General features: G+C 39.8%; 1 protein-coding gene across 1 annotated transcript in view; it reads left to right on the top strand.

Moving 5' to 3' along the window:
• Window positions 1-359: 359 nt before the first annotated feature.
• LOC112108936 (solute carrier organic anion transporter family member 1A2) overlaps window positions 360-14,666 on the top strand; it is a 23,150-nt gene continuing 8,843 nt past the window's right edge. Inside the window, exons 1-9 of the mRNA XM_029911679.1 lie at window positions 360-469; window positions 1,764-1,905; window positions 4,862-4,994; window positions 6,494-6,603; window positions 8,869-9,015; window positions 10,312-10,410; window positions 10,869-11,102; window positions 13,448-13,612; window positions 13,725-13,920. Of these exons, the coding sequence (XP_029767539.1) occupies window positions 410-469; window positions 1,764-1,905; window positions 4,862-4,994; window positions 6,494-6,603; window positions 8,869-9,015; window positions 10,312-10,410; window positions 10,869-11,102; window positions 13,448-13,612; window positions 13,725-13,920 (1,286 nt within the window). The 5' untranslated portion in view covers window positions 360-409. The remainder of the gene's footprint in view (window positions 470-1,763; window positions 1,906-4,861; window positions 4,995-6,493; window positions 6,604-8,868; window positions 9,016-10,311; window positions 10,411-10,868; window positions 11,103-13,447; window positions 13,613-13,724; window positions 13,921-14,666) is intronic.

Below are 14,666 nucleotides of genomic sequence, written 5' to 3'. Positions count from 1 at the left end.
ACATGATCACTTCACAAGTGAGCCCCAGAGACCATCAGCCAAGGGCCTGATCCTGCTAGGGCAGAGTGCAGGCATCTGCGTGCTTTTAATCGCCATTGGTGGTTATTATCTCATAAGAGGTGGCCAGCACCTTGGAGTTTTGAGCTTCATGTCTTAAAATTTCTAAATTAGAAAAGTTTATAATTCATTTCCATAATGGCCTAATTTCTTATTTATGTATTTATTTAATTGTGCTCACTATTTTGAATGGAAACTGCTCCAGTTTAGTGACATTATTGAATCTCAGAAGGATTTTGTTGTATTTTTGAGACTATTCCTTTATTATGGTTTCTTTACTTTCTTTTATACGATAGTAGCATCATTAGAAATTTTCACAAGCAAACATCCAGAGCCACCTTAAAAAAGCAACATGAAAGAAACTAAGAAACCAGCTGCAACTGAGAAATTCTGCTGTATTTCCAAGCTTAAGGTGATCTTTTAATTATTTTATTTATTTATACACACAGTTGTTGTAGCTGCTTGCCTCTAGGTTAAGTTATAAACCAATGGAATTTTAGGTACAAAGGTTGCAAGCACTGATTATTTTTAAAGCTCACAGTTAACCATAAAGTTCAAACATAGTTTATTGTAAAATGTTGTTTAATGTCCATCGCTTTAAGCTCTGTGATGCACTGGAGGGAGCACTTGAAAGCTCCTTGTTAAAACTCCCCTCCAAACTGAAAGAGAGACTGAGGGGATTTCCTTTCTTCTGCTATAGACACCTCATTTCTGGAAACTGCTAAAGGATTCTTGGCAAAGGTGACATGTCAGATGTGGAGTCAAAAATACTTGTGATGAACTAATATTTTGCGTTGAATATACCAAATTGTGCCAGGTTTTTTTTTAAAAAGCTTAGAGGCTTCATTTTGTATTAATATTTCACAGTCACTGTTTGTTACTAGTTTTCCTACGCTTGAAAATGATCGTTAAAAGTTTGGAAGTTACTTAAAAATATTATCATTTTTATTTCGTGTTTACTAAGTAATACCCCCAGATGTAAAGGCATCACTCAGCAAATGAGTGCATTTGTATTTAAATCATCTCTTGTCAATTACTAAACTTTAATTGAAAAAAGGACATATCATTATTTACCATTAATATTTTAAATTTACTTACTTTGGGCCAGATTGTGAACCCTGCTCACATGGGAGAGTAGTTACTCACACAAGTAGTCCTCTCAAAGCCAATGGGACCGCTCCTGTGAGTAACTGATGACCCACATGAATAAAGCCAAAGGCCTTTCAGGTCACTAACTTGGTTGGGGTTCTTTTTCCTTTGGCACATGTGTTATTCAGTCCCACAGATGGCGATCTTGCAACAGACATCTGCTCAATGGGGAAATTGCTGACACCTACATTTTCTAAAAATGAACCTCAAACATATCCTTGGCTGTAGAACTCCATGTTAAGTAGTGTCTGGTGAAGAATGGGGATCCGAGGGTTCTGAAGGATGAACAGCAATGATAACACAGGTGTATGTGAACAGATGGAACATAAAATCCTGCTCTCCTTATTCACACATGTAGTCCCACTGAAGTCAGAACACTATGCACAAGTACAGCAGATAAAGCGTATGGAGTTGAATTTGTATTTAGTTCAAAACTCCAGGACTATGTATTAGCTTTCACTGGAAACACAACGTTGTTGGGGAAAGTAGCTATGAAATATGCCTTAATAGCCATACTTTTGTTAATTTGTGCATGTATTCTTCTCTTCCTCTCCCAGGTATTTCTGCTGGCATCATCATTTGCATATCTAGCTAAAACTATGTCTGGGGCTTACATGAATAGCATGCTCACACAGATAGAGAGAAGATTTAATATTCCAGCCTCTCTGGTGGGCATTATTAATGGAAGCTTTGAAATTGGTAATCATCTATTTTAATATTCTTTGACAAAACAGTATTTTTCCACAGCTTGGGTGAGGGGCTGTTTCGGCTCTTCCCTTTTTTCATAAGTTTGTCTGGTTTTGCAGCCATTGTGTGACCTGTAGATGTGTCTGTGACCAGATCCTATAAACTGTGACTCGTGTATTTAGGCCCATTGAAATCAATGGGACCATTTATGTGACGAAGGGAATGCAGATGCAAACTCTGATTTGACTAGCTCCTGGATCTGCTTAGGAGCTGCCAAAGAGCACCTGACTGTTATATTTTGCCAATAGAATGTCCAGTTTAACACCAAAGATACTATTTAACATTTATATGGCACTGTTCATCAGATGCTTTCAAAATTCTTTACACGGGTAAGTACTTTTATCCTTGTTTTGCAGATCTCAAAGCTGTAAAAACATACTTTTGTAACTAAAGTTTGGAGATTTGACTCTGAACAGACAGGGAGCAGATCTGTTGAGAAAGAAGGTGCTATTTCTTTGGTCACTTTTCAGAAAACAACTATATACACTTTAATGCTTAAGAGCAGGATTGTCCCCTGGAATTGTGGCACCCTCCTGATTCCCATTTCTGGCTACCTGCCTCATAGATCATAGGGCTAGGGGAGAGTAGCCCCTATTGGGGCCAATACTCCATCTCCCACACCAGCAGGGAGAGGGAACGGACAGACCCCTGCCTCCACAACAGGTTTAGATCTACAGCAGATTATTTTGCCCCAGAGCAAGGAGGAATCCCTCTGAGTGTCACAATTTCCTCCCTGGTCTGTTTCTTGGGTAGTGCAGCTATGGGCCACCCATTACTCAGGGAAGCTTGTGTTCTGCAGCACCTAGATTCAATTGCTCATTTGTGGCTGTGGCACAAGCCTCGAGCAAAGGGCACTAGGTAACGGAGCTGCTACAGGAGCAGCGCAGGAATTAGACTTTGACTCTAAAAGGGTATACTTTACAGTGTAGGTCCTGATTACCCCTTGCTTCGGGGGGAAGGAATCTGCATTAGCCCTATAATTGGCACAGATTATTTCCCCTGAAATGCCGGCTCATTGATGCTGGCCGATGCAGTGGTGGGGGATGGAGCCAAGGATCCTTCCACTTCTCTCCCCTGCCTGCCCACTCTGCAATGCAGTCCCATAAGGCAGCTCAGAATGGAGCCCTTGGAGGGAGGGACCTGTGAGGGACATATAAACCCACCCAGGATAGTTTCATGCTTTTGGTGAGATCTGACCTTTTAACAAAAGGAAATTGGCAAAATTACTGATGCTGGGTCTTAAAAGGTGATGGTTTAAAACTAATTAGCCCCTGGTATTAATACGAACATGTAACTGAAAAGACTTGTGGATATTGTCACCTTGACTGATTTAAAATTTCAGGATTAAAATAATCTTAACATGTCACATGTAATGAACTCAATAGTAATACACCAATGCAGAAAGTTGCACCCATACTTAAGTATAAGTGGGACTTTTGAGTGTTATACCTGGCTCAATGCAGTTTGACTATCAATTATATATAAAAAGGATATACCAGCATTTCTTGCACCTTTCTCTGACACAGCTGGTGCTGGCCATTGGCAGAGACGCAATACTAGACTAGATGGACATATGATTTATCCCGGTATGGCAGTTCCTGTGTTTCCTATAAAAAGGAGGATGTCTTAACAAGTGTATCAAAAATTATACCTGCCCTGGATCATTTTGGGTCTGTTTCTGCTCTCAGTTATACTGGTATAAATCCAAACTATAGTAAATCCAGTGAAGTCATAGGAGTTACACAGATGTGCGTGAGATCAGAATCAAGCTCTTTGAGTCTATTTATATTTTATAATGACATTCAGTACAGTAACCTCTTTTTTCTCCCCATTAAGTTATTTTTCAACTAATGTAACTTAATCAATTCTTCTCTCTATATGTGTTATCTTGTGTTTATTTTCAGTGTTTAAGTACTTAGATTTACATTTCTGCATTTTCCCCATCATTGCATTTGTGTGTTAAAATCTGTGCAATAAAATTTGTATACATAGAAAGTGTCCTAAGAGAATAATAACAACATACCAAGACATGTACTATCTTGGAGCTGCAGGGCCTAGTTTCTAGAAAACAGTTTTTACAATATATCATAAAGCTTTTCCTCACATGAAATGTTCCCTCTCTAAAGAGAAATGATTTAATGGGAGACTTTCTTTATCCATGTTATCCTCACAAATCAGGGAAGAAATAAAGAGGATATCAAACTGACTACACTATGTAGCATTCCCATCAGAGCTTAGAGAATAATAGATTTTTGAGTTCGGTTTCCAAACAAAAAAATATGGGGGGGTGGGGGGAAATTTGGTTAGTTTTGAACAGAATTTAAATTTTGTTTTTCCATGCCAAATGAAAAAAAAAAAGTTTGTTTAGAAAATGTAGTTTCAAATCAATATTTTGTTTCATTTTAAAAACAAACCATTTTGACATTTCAAAATGTTTGTTTTCAATTGTTTTTCAGCTGAAATTAATAGCTCAATTAGACCCAAATTTGAAAATAGTGCCAGTGCCCCGAAAAAGGCATTTTTTGGCAAATTTTTATTTGCTGAATACATTTCACCCAGCTCTAATTCACATGGATTTCTGTATTCATCTGTGTTTTCTCCATTAACTTGTAATTTACATTTCTCTGAAACTGCACTGACGGCAGTAATTTAGTATGCAGGTGGTTGTTTTCTTTTTCTGACAGCCTCAGTTTATATTCTCCTCTTTAGTCATAATTTCTACTTTATTTAACATTCTATTATCAGACTATTTCCTAGTTGGCCTAACCCTTTAAGCAAAAAACACAGACGTCATAGATGGAAAAGTCTTATTTAATCATCTAGCCAATCCCCTTGCTAGTACAGTAACACCCAAATAGGGTAACTTGGCATATAAACGTGAAAATGAACTATGGTCTTCTTTCTGCAGGAAACTTGTTGGTGATAGCATTTGTGAGTTACTTTGGTGCAAAACTTCATAGACCAAGAATAATTGCTTTGGGGTGCACAGTTATGTCTTTTGGCTGTCTTTTGATATCACTACCTCATTTTCTCATGGAACGGTGAGTATTTAGCTAATGATGGACCAGATTGTGGTATCCTTACTCACCTTGAGTAATACGTTATTCCACAAGTGGTCCCACTGAAATCAGTAGGACCACTTGTGGAGTAAGGTACGCTCAGCATGACTCACGGTTTCAGAATCGGGTCATTTTTTTTTTTTTTTTGCAAGAGCTTCAAAAGTTAATAGCTACTTCCTAAACACAGATTAATGGTTGGGAGATTCACATCTCTACTGGGCAACCGATAGGTGCTGACTTTTATTTTTTCTCGGGGGTGCTCCACCCCTGTTCTGCCCCAAGGCCCCTCCCCCACCCTGCTCCCTCCCGAGGCCCTGCCCTGCCTCTTCCCACCCCCACTCTGCCCCTCTCCCGGGGCGGCTCCAGGGACCAGCGCACCAAGCGCGTGCCTGGGGTGGCAAGCTGCGGGGGGTGGCCTGCCAGTCGCCGTGAGGGCGGCAGTCAGGCTGCCTTCGGCGGCACGCCTGCGGGAGGTCCACCGGTCCCGCGGCTGCGGCGGCAATTCGGCGGCGGGGACCGGCGGACCTCCCGCAGGCATGCCGCCGAATCCGCGTTACCAGCAGACGTCCCGCAGGCGTGCCACCGAAAGCCGCCTGACTGCCATGCTTGGGGCAGCAAAATACATAGAGCTGCCCCTGCCCTCTCCTGAGGCTCCACCCTCACTCCACCTCTTCCTGACCGCTCTTCAACCCCTCCCCCAAGGCCCTGCCCTCCCCCAGCCACCAAACAGCTGATCAGCGGCGCCAGCAAACAGCTGTGGCAGGTGGGTGCTGAGCACTGGAACACCCATGGAGTCAGCGCCTATGGGGCAACCTATGTTCTTCCATTTTGTTTCATCTTCTGATCCGAATGGGCACCTGTCACCATAGATGATTACCTCCCTGCTCTGTAATGTCTCAGCATGTGCAGCTCCAAGTTGAATTGCCCTTTATTACTATCATATTAGGATACCATAGTAGAATTATTAGTGTACCTTATTATATTTCCTTGGCCCTGAAGTCTCTTTCTCCTATGTTTGTAATGACGCCTACAATGACCTGAAGTAATATCACACATGTACATCACTGACTTGTATCCCCCTCTACAAAATCCTTTTTCATGGCTTCATCTCCTCTGGCCTTGATTGATTCAACTCTTTCCTGCATGGATTTTCCAAGTCCCAGTTCTCTGGCTGCAGCACATATAGAATATATAGGTTTCTATTATGGGATTTCTTTCATCTTCATCCGAAACATCTGATACTGGATTCTGTCAGAGACTGAATACTGGACCGGATAGACCACATGTCTGATCGCATATGACAGTTTCTTTATTCCAGAGATGACTTTTGGTTAATGAATGGAACATTCAATTAACTTTTGATGCAGTTTTGGTTCTTATTATATCTGCTCATTCCTTTTCTAAACAGCTTCAATACAAGAGAACAGCTTTATGAGCTGGATCTGATATATTCTCTCTTAATTTTATTTTGGCTCAAACAGGTATCAGTATGAAACTGCCCTTTCACCATTAGAGAATTCTTCATCAAGCATGTCCATGTGTCTCATAAACCAAAGCCAGTCCTCCACACATATGGAGAAACAATCAGCAGGTGCGTCTCTTTCTATGTCTAGTGCTCCTTTTTTGCTTAATTACTTTTGTAGGATTTGAGTAGGCTGGATGTGTTTCATTAATGCTTTTTCTAGGGCTCAAAGTTAGGTATAAAAGCTCAGGCAGTTTCCTCACCTTAGTCTTTTTCTTTAGGGCAGTGTAATAGTCTGTGGCCCTAGAGACATTCATGGCTCCACATACAGGTCTTACAATGTTCACAGGCATGGGTGGGCCTCCTTTCACTGCCTGACTGTGGGAAAAGCTAACAGAACACAGATTTTGGAAACACTCTCCAGGCTACCTCGCATGCACAAGGCAGCATTGTGAGTGCTGGGAAAATGGGTAAGAGATATAAGAATCCCACCTTGTTGTATCAAGCAGTGGAGAAAAGGAGGAGTAGGAGCAGAGAGGAGAAATAGCATCTACTCCCTTTCAATAGCTAGTATGTGTGATGGGGAAGAAACTAGATGGTATAAATTAGGGTCTGTAGCTTATTTTATTGCTTGAAATGTGCAAGTACCTTGCCAGTGCCATATTATTGTAAATTAATGATATTGTTATCAAATGGCACTGCAAAGACCAATGAAATACTCATGGTATAGCATCCTGCCACTAAGTTGTTATATTTTTGCCATGGTGTTCCATCAATCTATGATAAGGTTGTATCATGGTGATGCAATATTATTTTGCAAACTTTTCAATACGAAGACAGGATGTCATTATTAGGTGGTTCTTTGTGGCTCAATTTAATGAAGAACATGGCCTTCAAGCTCTTCATGGTTGTGCATCACTGTTCTGGAACTTAAAGAAAAATTAAAATACTGCATGCTACTTAATACTACACGCTATTTAACAACCACACTTTGTGTTACATATCACCTTTCATCTGAGGATTTAGAGAATTGTTTGCCTCATTTTATGAAGGTAGAATATGATACACAGAGAAGTTAAACAGTTTGCCTAGGTTACACAGCAAATCAGTATGCAAGTAAGGAATAAAACCCAGAAGTCCTGATTCCCAGTCATTTGCTTTGGGCAAATTATTTTGGTTTCACTATGAACATTGTTAGATTTGCATAGCTCTGTATGAACTTTCAGCCTGAGTTTTCAGTTTAAGTGATAGCACAAAATATTGGTTTCATACAACTGTAAACTGAATCTCCTGACAAGGTTGTTGAATTTTGGGCTAGCTCAGTCCTGTAGTTTCATGGTAGCTGTAATGGTGGCATCAGTTTTGGGAACCTTAAGTCAGGTCTTGAAAGGCAAAAAAGCTTTTAGGAGGGCTGGTAGAAAAATTTCAAGTGAAACATTTTCATATTGGAAAATGAGATTTTTTTAAAATCAATTTTCTGAGGAAAAGCAAATTTTCCATCAGGAATATTGAAACAAAATGCTTCATTTCAGGGAGTTCAACCCAAAACAGTGAGCACAGCAAGCTACAGGGAGCAACCATGGTGTATCACGGGAGATGTTGTGTAGCCAGGTAGCAGTACTCATAGGAAAGAGGGAACCAGAACCAGTTTTGTTTTGGTTTGGAACTGTCAAAATGTTTAATTTTGATCAAAAATGTCAAAATATAATGCACCATTTCCAAACTGAAATTTTCTACAACTTTTTTTATTTTAAGAAAAGTTTTGATATTTTGTAAGCATTTGGGATGAAAACAAATGGTGAAATATCATTATGTTCCATGGGACAGAAATGCTGTTTTTCAATCATTTCTCACTTTTGGTTCACACAGGTGTTTGTCATTTTAAGGATACGCATCTATTCCATGAATTATCTAGAGGTCAAATTCTGCCAGGCCTTTATCCAGATAAACAGCAATTTTGGAGGAGGAAGACATGGTGCAAGACCTTCACCTAAAGGCCAGGCAGAATTTCAGAATCTTGTGCTCACAAGAATGCAGGCACCATTGTCTGCTACTGACCTCAAAGTTACAGTGGTCCAATAGGGTGGAGAGGAGGCAAAGACCTGGTCTAGGCAGTGGCCAACACTGCTGACTGACTGTGTTAAGGGAGTAAGTTGCATGCCATAAAGTGATGTAGCAGCAGGCATAATGCCTCTGAGGCAAACTGTTTCCCAGTTCTCTGACTGGGTTACTATGTATGACTCCTCATTGCCCCATTCTCTGGGCTGGGCCTATAAGGCCCTACCAAACCCTAAGTGGTTAGATGGCTTTTCATATTCATTTCTCTTTGTAGAAAATATTTCATTTCCAGGCAACATTAAAACCACTAATACAGGTTTCTTGTTTTATTCACAGAGTGCGAACAAAAGTTTGGGTCCTTGATGTGGGTGTTTGTGTTGGTAGGAAACATAATACGAGGCATTGGTGAAACTCCCATCATGCCGTTAGTCATTTCATATGTGGAGGATTTTTCCAAAGCAGAAAATTCACCTTTTTACATAGGTATATCTTCTAGTGCTCAGTCTTGTTGTCATGTGCTGGCTTAAAAAAAAAAAATCCCCCCACCCACCCTTTTTGGCTCTTCAAGGTAAATAGTGCACCATTTTTTTTTTTTATTATTTACCTATAGTTAGAGGTGGGTGCACACTCTAGAAAATGTCATTCAACTATTTGTTCAAATGTTTAAATGAATTTGAATGTTCACTGATTGTATTTGCACCCATGTAGGCTGGGATCCTGCATTGAGAATCAACTGGGCAGACCCCTGAACGTAGGTGGAGCCCCACTTAAATCAATGGCGCTCTGCCTGGGTTCAAGGATTTACCCTTGTGCCCTTAGCATTCGCTTTCTGTAAATATTCTAGTGAAAAAGTTACTTGGTTGGTATATTTGACTAAACAAAAAACAGAGAGCTTGATCCAAAGCCCATTAAAATCAATGGAAAGACTCAGGCCCATGAAGCAAATATTGGTGAACAGGGACAGCAAGTGAATATCAGATTTATAAGCAAGCAGACCTGATATTTAGAGTCAACCAGAGAACAAAATATGCTAGGGCGCCTATAGAATCATAGAAGTCTAGGACTGTCAGGGACCTCAATAGGTCATCTAGGTCCAGTCCCCTGCACGTCAGGCAGGACTAAGCAATAACTAGACCTCTCCTGACAGGTGTTTGTCTAACTTGTTCTTAATAACCTCCAATGACGGAGACTCCACAACTTCCCTAGGAAATTTGTTCCAGTGCTTAACTACCCTGACAGTTAGGAAGTTTTTCCTAATGTCGAATCTAAACCTCCCTTGCTGCAATTTAAACCCATTGCTTCTCATCCTTTCCTCAGAGGTTAATGAGAATAATTTCTCACTTTCCTCCTTGTAACAACCTTTTTCGTATTTAAAACTGTTGTCACATTCCCCCTCAGTCGTCTTTTCTCCAGACTAAATAAACCCAGTTTTTTCAATCTTTCCGTGTATGTCATGTTTTCTAGACCTTTCATCATTATTGTTGCTCTTCTCTGGACTTTCTCCAATTTGTCCACATCTTTCCTGAAATGTGGCGCCCAGAACTGGACACAATACTACAGCTGAGGCCTTAGCGTGGAGTAGAGTAGAATCAAGTCAGCGACAGAGCTGGGAAGAGAACCCAGGAGTTCTGACTCAAAGTCCACTGCATTAACCACTAGACAACACTCCCTTCCTATGTGCCCAGTCAATTGAACTGGGCTAAAAACAAAACTATTTTCCATGAAAATAACTCTCTATAGTTTCTAATTTTGTGTATTTTTCCCTTTTCCCAATTTTAGGGTGCCTACAGATAGCAACTGTGATAGGTCCTTTTCTTGGTTTCATGTTGGGATCATATTGTGCACAGCTGTATGTGGATCTGGGATTCACAGATATAGGTAATGAACTAATATATATAAATAAAATCTGTATGTATTAATCAACAGGGATGATTTGTGTATATCTCAGCATCAACTGCCCTTGTGGTTTTATGCCACTTTGCTAGTAATAGTTTTCTGATGGGAAATCATATGTTGTTCAGTTCAACAAAATCACCTGAATTCAAACATGAGTGAAAGAATCTGTCAAACATATAATTTGCTAAATTATTCTGTCATCTGAGATAGTTTAACAGTGGGAAAAAAAACATATTCAATATAAAACACCCAGATTTGGCAGATAAATTATTTGCATAAGAAAGAGATATTGGTGACCTCCACAAGCCTCATTCAAAGAGATACTTTGAATCTTTCAAACAGTTTTATTCTATCTTAAATATGAGAAGTAACCAGCACAACCAGTGACAACAGGGAAAGATAACTCAGAGCTAATCAGATGTGTGTCCATTTATTTTTAGAAGAGGTGACTATAACACTTACCGATGCCCGTTGGGTTGGAGCATGGTGGCTGGGCGTTCTGATTTGTGGATCAGTAAATCTGCTCGCTGGAATACCTTTTTGTTTTCTGCCCAAGTCCCTTCCAAAGGAAGGACAAGCAAGTGAGACTGAGTTATTAAGTATGAGAAATGTATCACTACTACAAGAGAGAAGTGAAACTCAAGCCAAACGGAAAATGCGTGAAATCACTAAAGGTAAGTTAAGCTAACTATCTTCTGAATGTACCATTGTCGTTATATGGTAGAACACATTAAAACCAGCACCATGCTAGGTAAGTCTTTCTTTTCTCTATATGACTGGACTCTGTGTTTTATAACTAAAGATGGTACCAAGCTGCACCATTCATACCGTGATTTTAAACTCCCCAAAGTATAAGGGTGTTGGATCTGGGATTTTGGATTGTCCCCTTATAGAGATAAACACGTACTGTGAAATTGAGATCCAGATTCACCTCCCCACTTCTCCTAAATTTCAGATGTATTTGGATCTGGAGTTTTGCTTCCAGCCAACCACTAGTTATAACTAGAGCTGGGCAAGACTACTGTACACTGACAAAGTTTAGACAATGAAACTGAAAAAAATCATAGGAAGTTGCAAATCTTAGAGGGTGAAATCCTCCCCCCTCCCCACTTCCCCAGGCAGAGAACCAGCGCAAGGCTTGTGCGCCACTTAAGTCCCAATTAAATCCTCAAAACAGGACCTACAAGGCACTTAAGTGGTTCATAGGCCTCTGAAAACAGATGGATTTCATCCAGAAAGATTTACTAATTTTTTGTTTTACTGTTGCATGGATATAGATAACAAGCTTTATATTTGCAAATTTCCAGGTTTTCTATATGTGCTATACCTTGTTTTTTCTTTTAATTTCTGTGTGTCTTCCAGCTCTTCATATTGGCCCTTTAGGAACATAAATAAATAAAATTCAATATAGGAGAAGATTGTCAGAAGCGGCTAGTGGTAGTGGATGTCCCAATAGAGACATTTTAACTGGCCCTAATTTTTAGAAAGGGCTGAGCACATGCCCTCTGAAAATCTTATCCCTTGAAGGTGTCTCAAGATGGGTGCCACTTCACATTCATTGTACCCAAAATCATTAGTTACTTTTCAAAACCTATATTGAATCTTCACTATGTTAAATACAAGGTCATTTCTTTTCATTCATGTAGTCCAAAAAATCAACAGCCAGTTTTCCTTCCATGAAGTAATCTTTTGACAAAGAAAGGTGCCCATTCCATAGCTCAGAATTTCTAGTCCTGTAGTGTTATTTGAGAGCACTTTTCTTTCTATTATCATTCATAGGAGCAGCACTTTTTATTATATTTATGTGGAAGTCCATTGACCCTGAAAATCCCTAATTTAAAAGTGTCTTGGTTTCAAGTGAAAAATCCACTTTGTGAAGTTCAACTTAACACTCCCATCCCTTCCCCAGAATGTTTTGATCCTAGACCATGTGGCATCTATAAACAAGGCAGCCTGCTCATAGCATTTCAGCCATTAGAGCCAGTTGAATTTTTTATTATAAACTAAACAATATTGTGAGACTGATCTATTAACCCTCATTTACTGAGATACTAGTCCTCCCTCCCTCGAAGGATACATTTCAATGAAAAGCGGTGCCCATTTTCGATAAATTGTGGTCATTGTGTTATAAAAGTTTCAGTTTGTTTTGCAAAGTTTCTTGACAGTAGATCAGCACACTAGCTAGTGGAATTATTATTTTTTTTTGATGGTTTGGGTTGTGATTCTGCAGGCTTTACGCAACCCAGTCCCACTAACGTCAATGGGAGGTTTGACTGAATGAGAACTCAGGATCAAGTCCTTAGAAGTGTGGTGGAGGAGCCAGTGGTTAGATCCTAGGTAACCATTGAGACCAGCAGTGCAGCACTTCAGGAATGCAAAATCTGAAAGAATGATGAGCTCTAGTTAGCATGGTGCGGTGGGAAGAAGCATTAATATCCATGTGTATTTAATATATGGGGGGCATGCTTAAAGAAGTCATAATTAAAAATGAAATGCATATGAATTCCACTGTGAAAGAAAAATGCACAGAACCAAGAATGCCTCCATGAAAGGAATGAGGACAATAAAAGATCCTGTATTGGAAATGGAGGGGAGTGGGAAGACTCAAACAAGAAGAGAGTCAATGAAGGTTTTTGTTTAAAAGATGAGGGCAGGAAACCAAACCCGGAACGAGTTAATGCTACCCACATGGTTTATTAGCAACCAGAAGGGTTTACACCTCATGAAAAGAAAAAGAAAAGAAAAAAAAAGATAAGCACTCAGTTGTGCTTTACAGGCAGTTCCTTGCATTGGGATTGGGGTGTGTTGGGGTAGGAGAGGGACATCCTGGGCTAACAAAAGACCCTTCAGGGGACCATTCCAGATGGTATAAGTTACAATAGGTCTGTGGCCTCTGACCAAACCCAGGATTGAACTGGATCCAATTTAGGGCCACCTCTGCTTCCCTCCTTCCTCAGCCACAATGACCAATGTCATCTTGTAAAGCTTCAAAATAACGTGTTACATTCTTTCATTCCAGATTTCATCCCATTCCTCAGGAGTCTGTTTCACAACCCAGTTTATATGTTGTTTATATGCATAACTGTGATGCAGTTCAGTGCTTACATTGGTATGATAACCTTCATGCCAAAATATTTGGAACAACAGTATGGGAAATCTGCATCAGAGGCCATCTTTTTAATAGGTACACTTCCATTATGTCTCGTTTTTGCCTACCAGCTGGTGACTCTGTTGAGGGCTTTATATGATAAATATTTGCACAACAAGAAAAGCTTTATTTGCTTGTGTCTTCATAGCTGTTTACAATTTACCAATTATATGCATTGGATATTTTCTTGGAGGCTTTCTAATGAAGAAATTCAATATAAGTACCATTCAAGCTGCCAACATAGCCTTTTGGATCTCTTTAATTGAATACCTAATCTACTTTGCTGCTTATTTCACGGTCTGTGAAAATTCTCCAGTTGCTGGTCTAACAGTCTCCTATGAAGGGTATGTTCTTTAAATCACAATACTGAAATGATCCATCATCCCCTTGTAATAAAATAAATTTTCTAGTTAGAAATGGGCCAAGGAGTCCACAGTTTGGTTTTGCAAAAACAAAACCAGGAACACTTCAGATTCAGGTTCTAATTTATCCAAATCATCAATGTCCAAGAAGGCAAAGGCAGTGAGTTTCTCTCTCCCTCCTCTGCTCATCCTCCCACCCTTTATCTAAAACCATAGTGTTGAGAAGTTAGTTAACACGGTGGGTTAAGTTCACTGAGTACTCTCCTTGGAAGATGACTTACCCTAGGTCTCAAACAAAAGTGAGAGTGTAGTGGAAGAGGTGAAAGTGCTGTAGTGCTGTGAACTGTGTTCATATGTTCTGAACATTTAAAATAGCCTGTTTGCCTCCAGTTTTCTAAAGCTTCCATGCAACAATACATAAACCAAAATGCACATACAATTGCATGTCCCACTTGCACGTGTGACTAATACAATTGTATATTCAAGTCAGATATTTGCTGATGTAAGTGGCCAGTTATGTGTCTGGCTGACCATTCACATATGCAATTGCAATAACATAGAGGGACTTACAGGAGCTTGTTATTTAAATATTATTTTCATGTAGATAACATGGAATGTTTTATCTGCAGTTTCTTGATTTGAAGGTTGCCACTAATCTGTAGGTGTGTGCCTGTGTGTATACAAACCTGTACTTACACACACACACACACACACACACACACACACAC

This window comes from Terrapene carolina, unplaced genomic scaffold, assembly GCF_002925995.2.
Source record: "Terrapene carolina triunguis isolate 2854851 unplaced genomic scaffold, T_m_triunguis-2.0 Scaffold112, whole genome shotgun sequence".
NCBI classification, from domain to species: Eukaryota; Metazoa; Chordata; order Testudines; family Emydidae; genus Terrapene; species Terrapene triunguis.
This window is presented reverse-complemented; position numbering and strand designations above follow the sequence as displayed.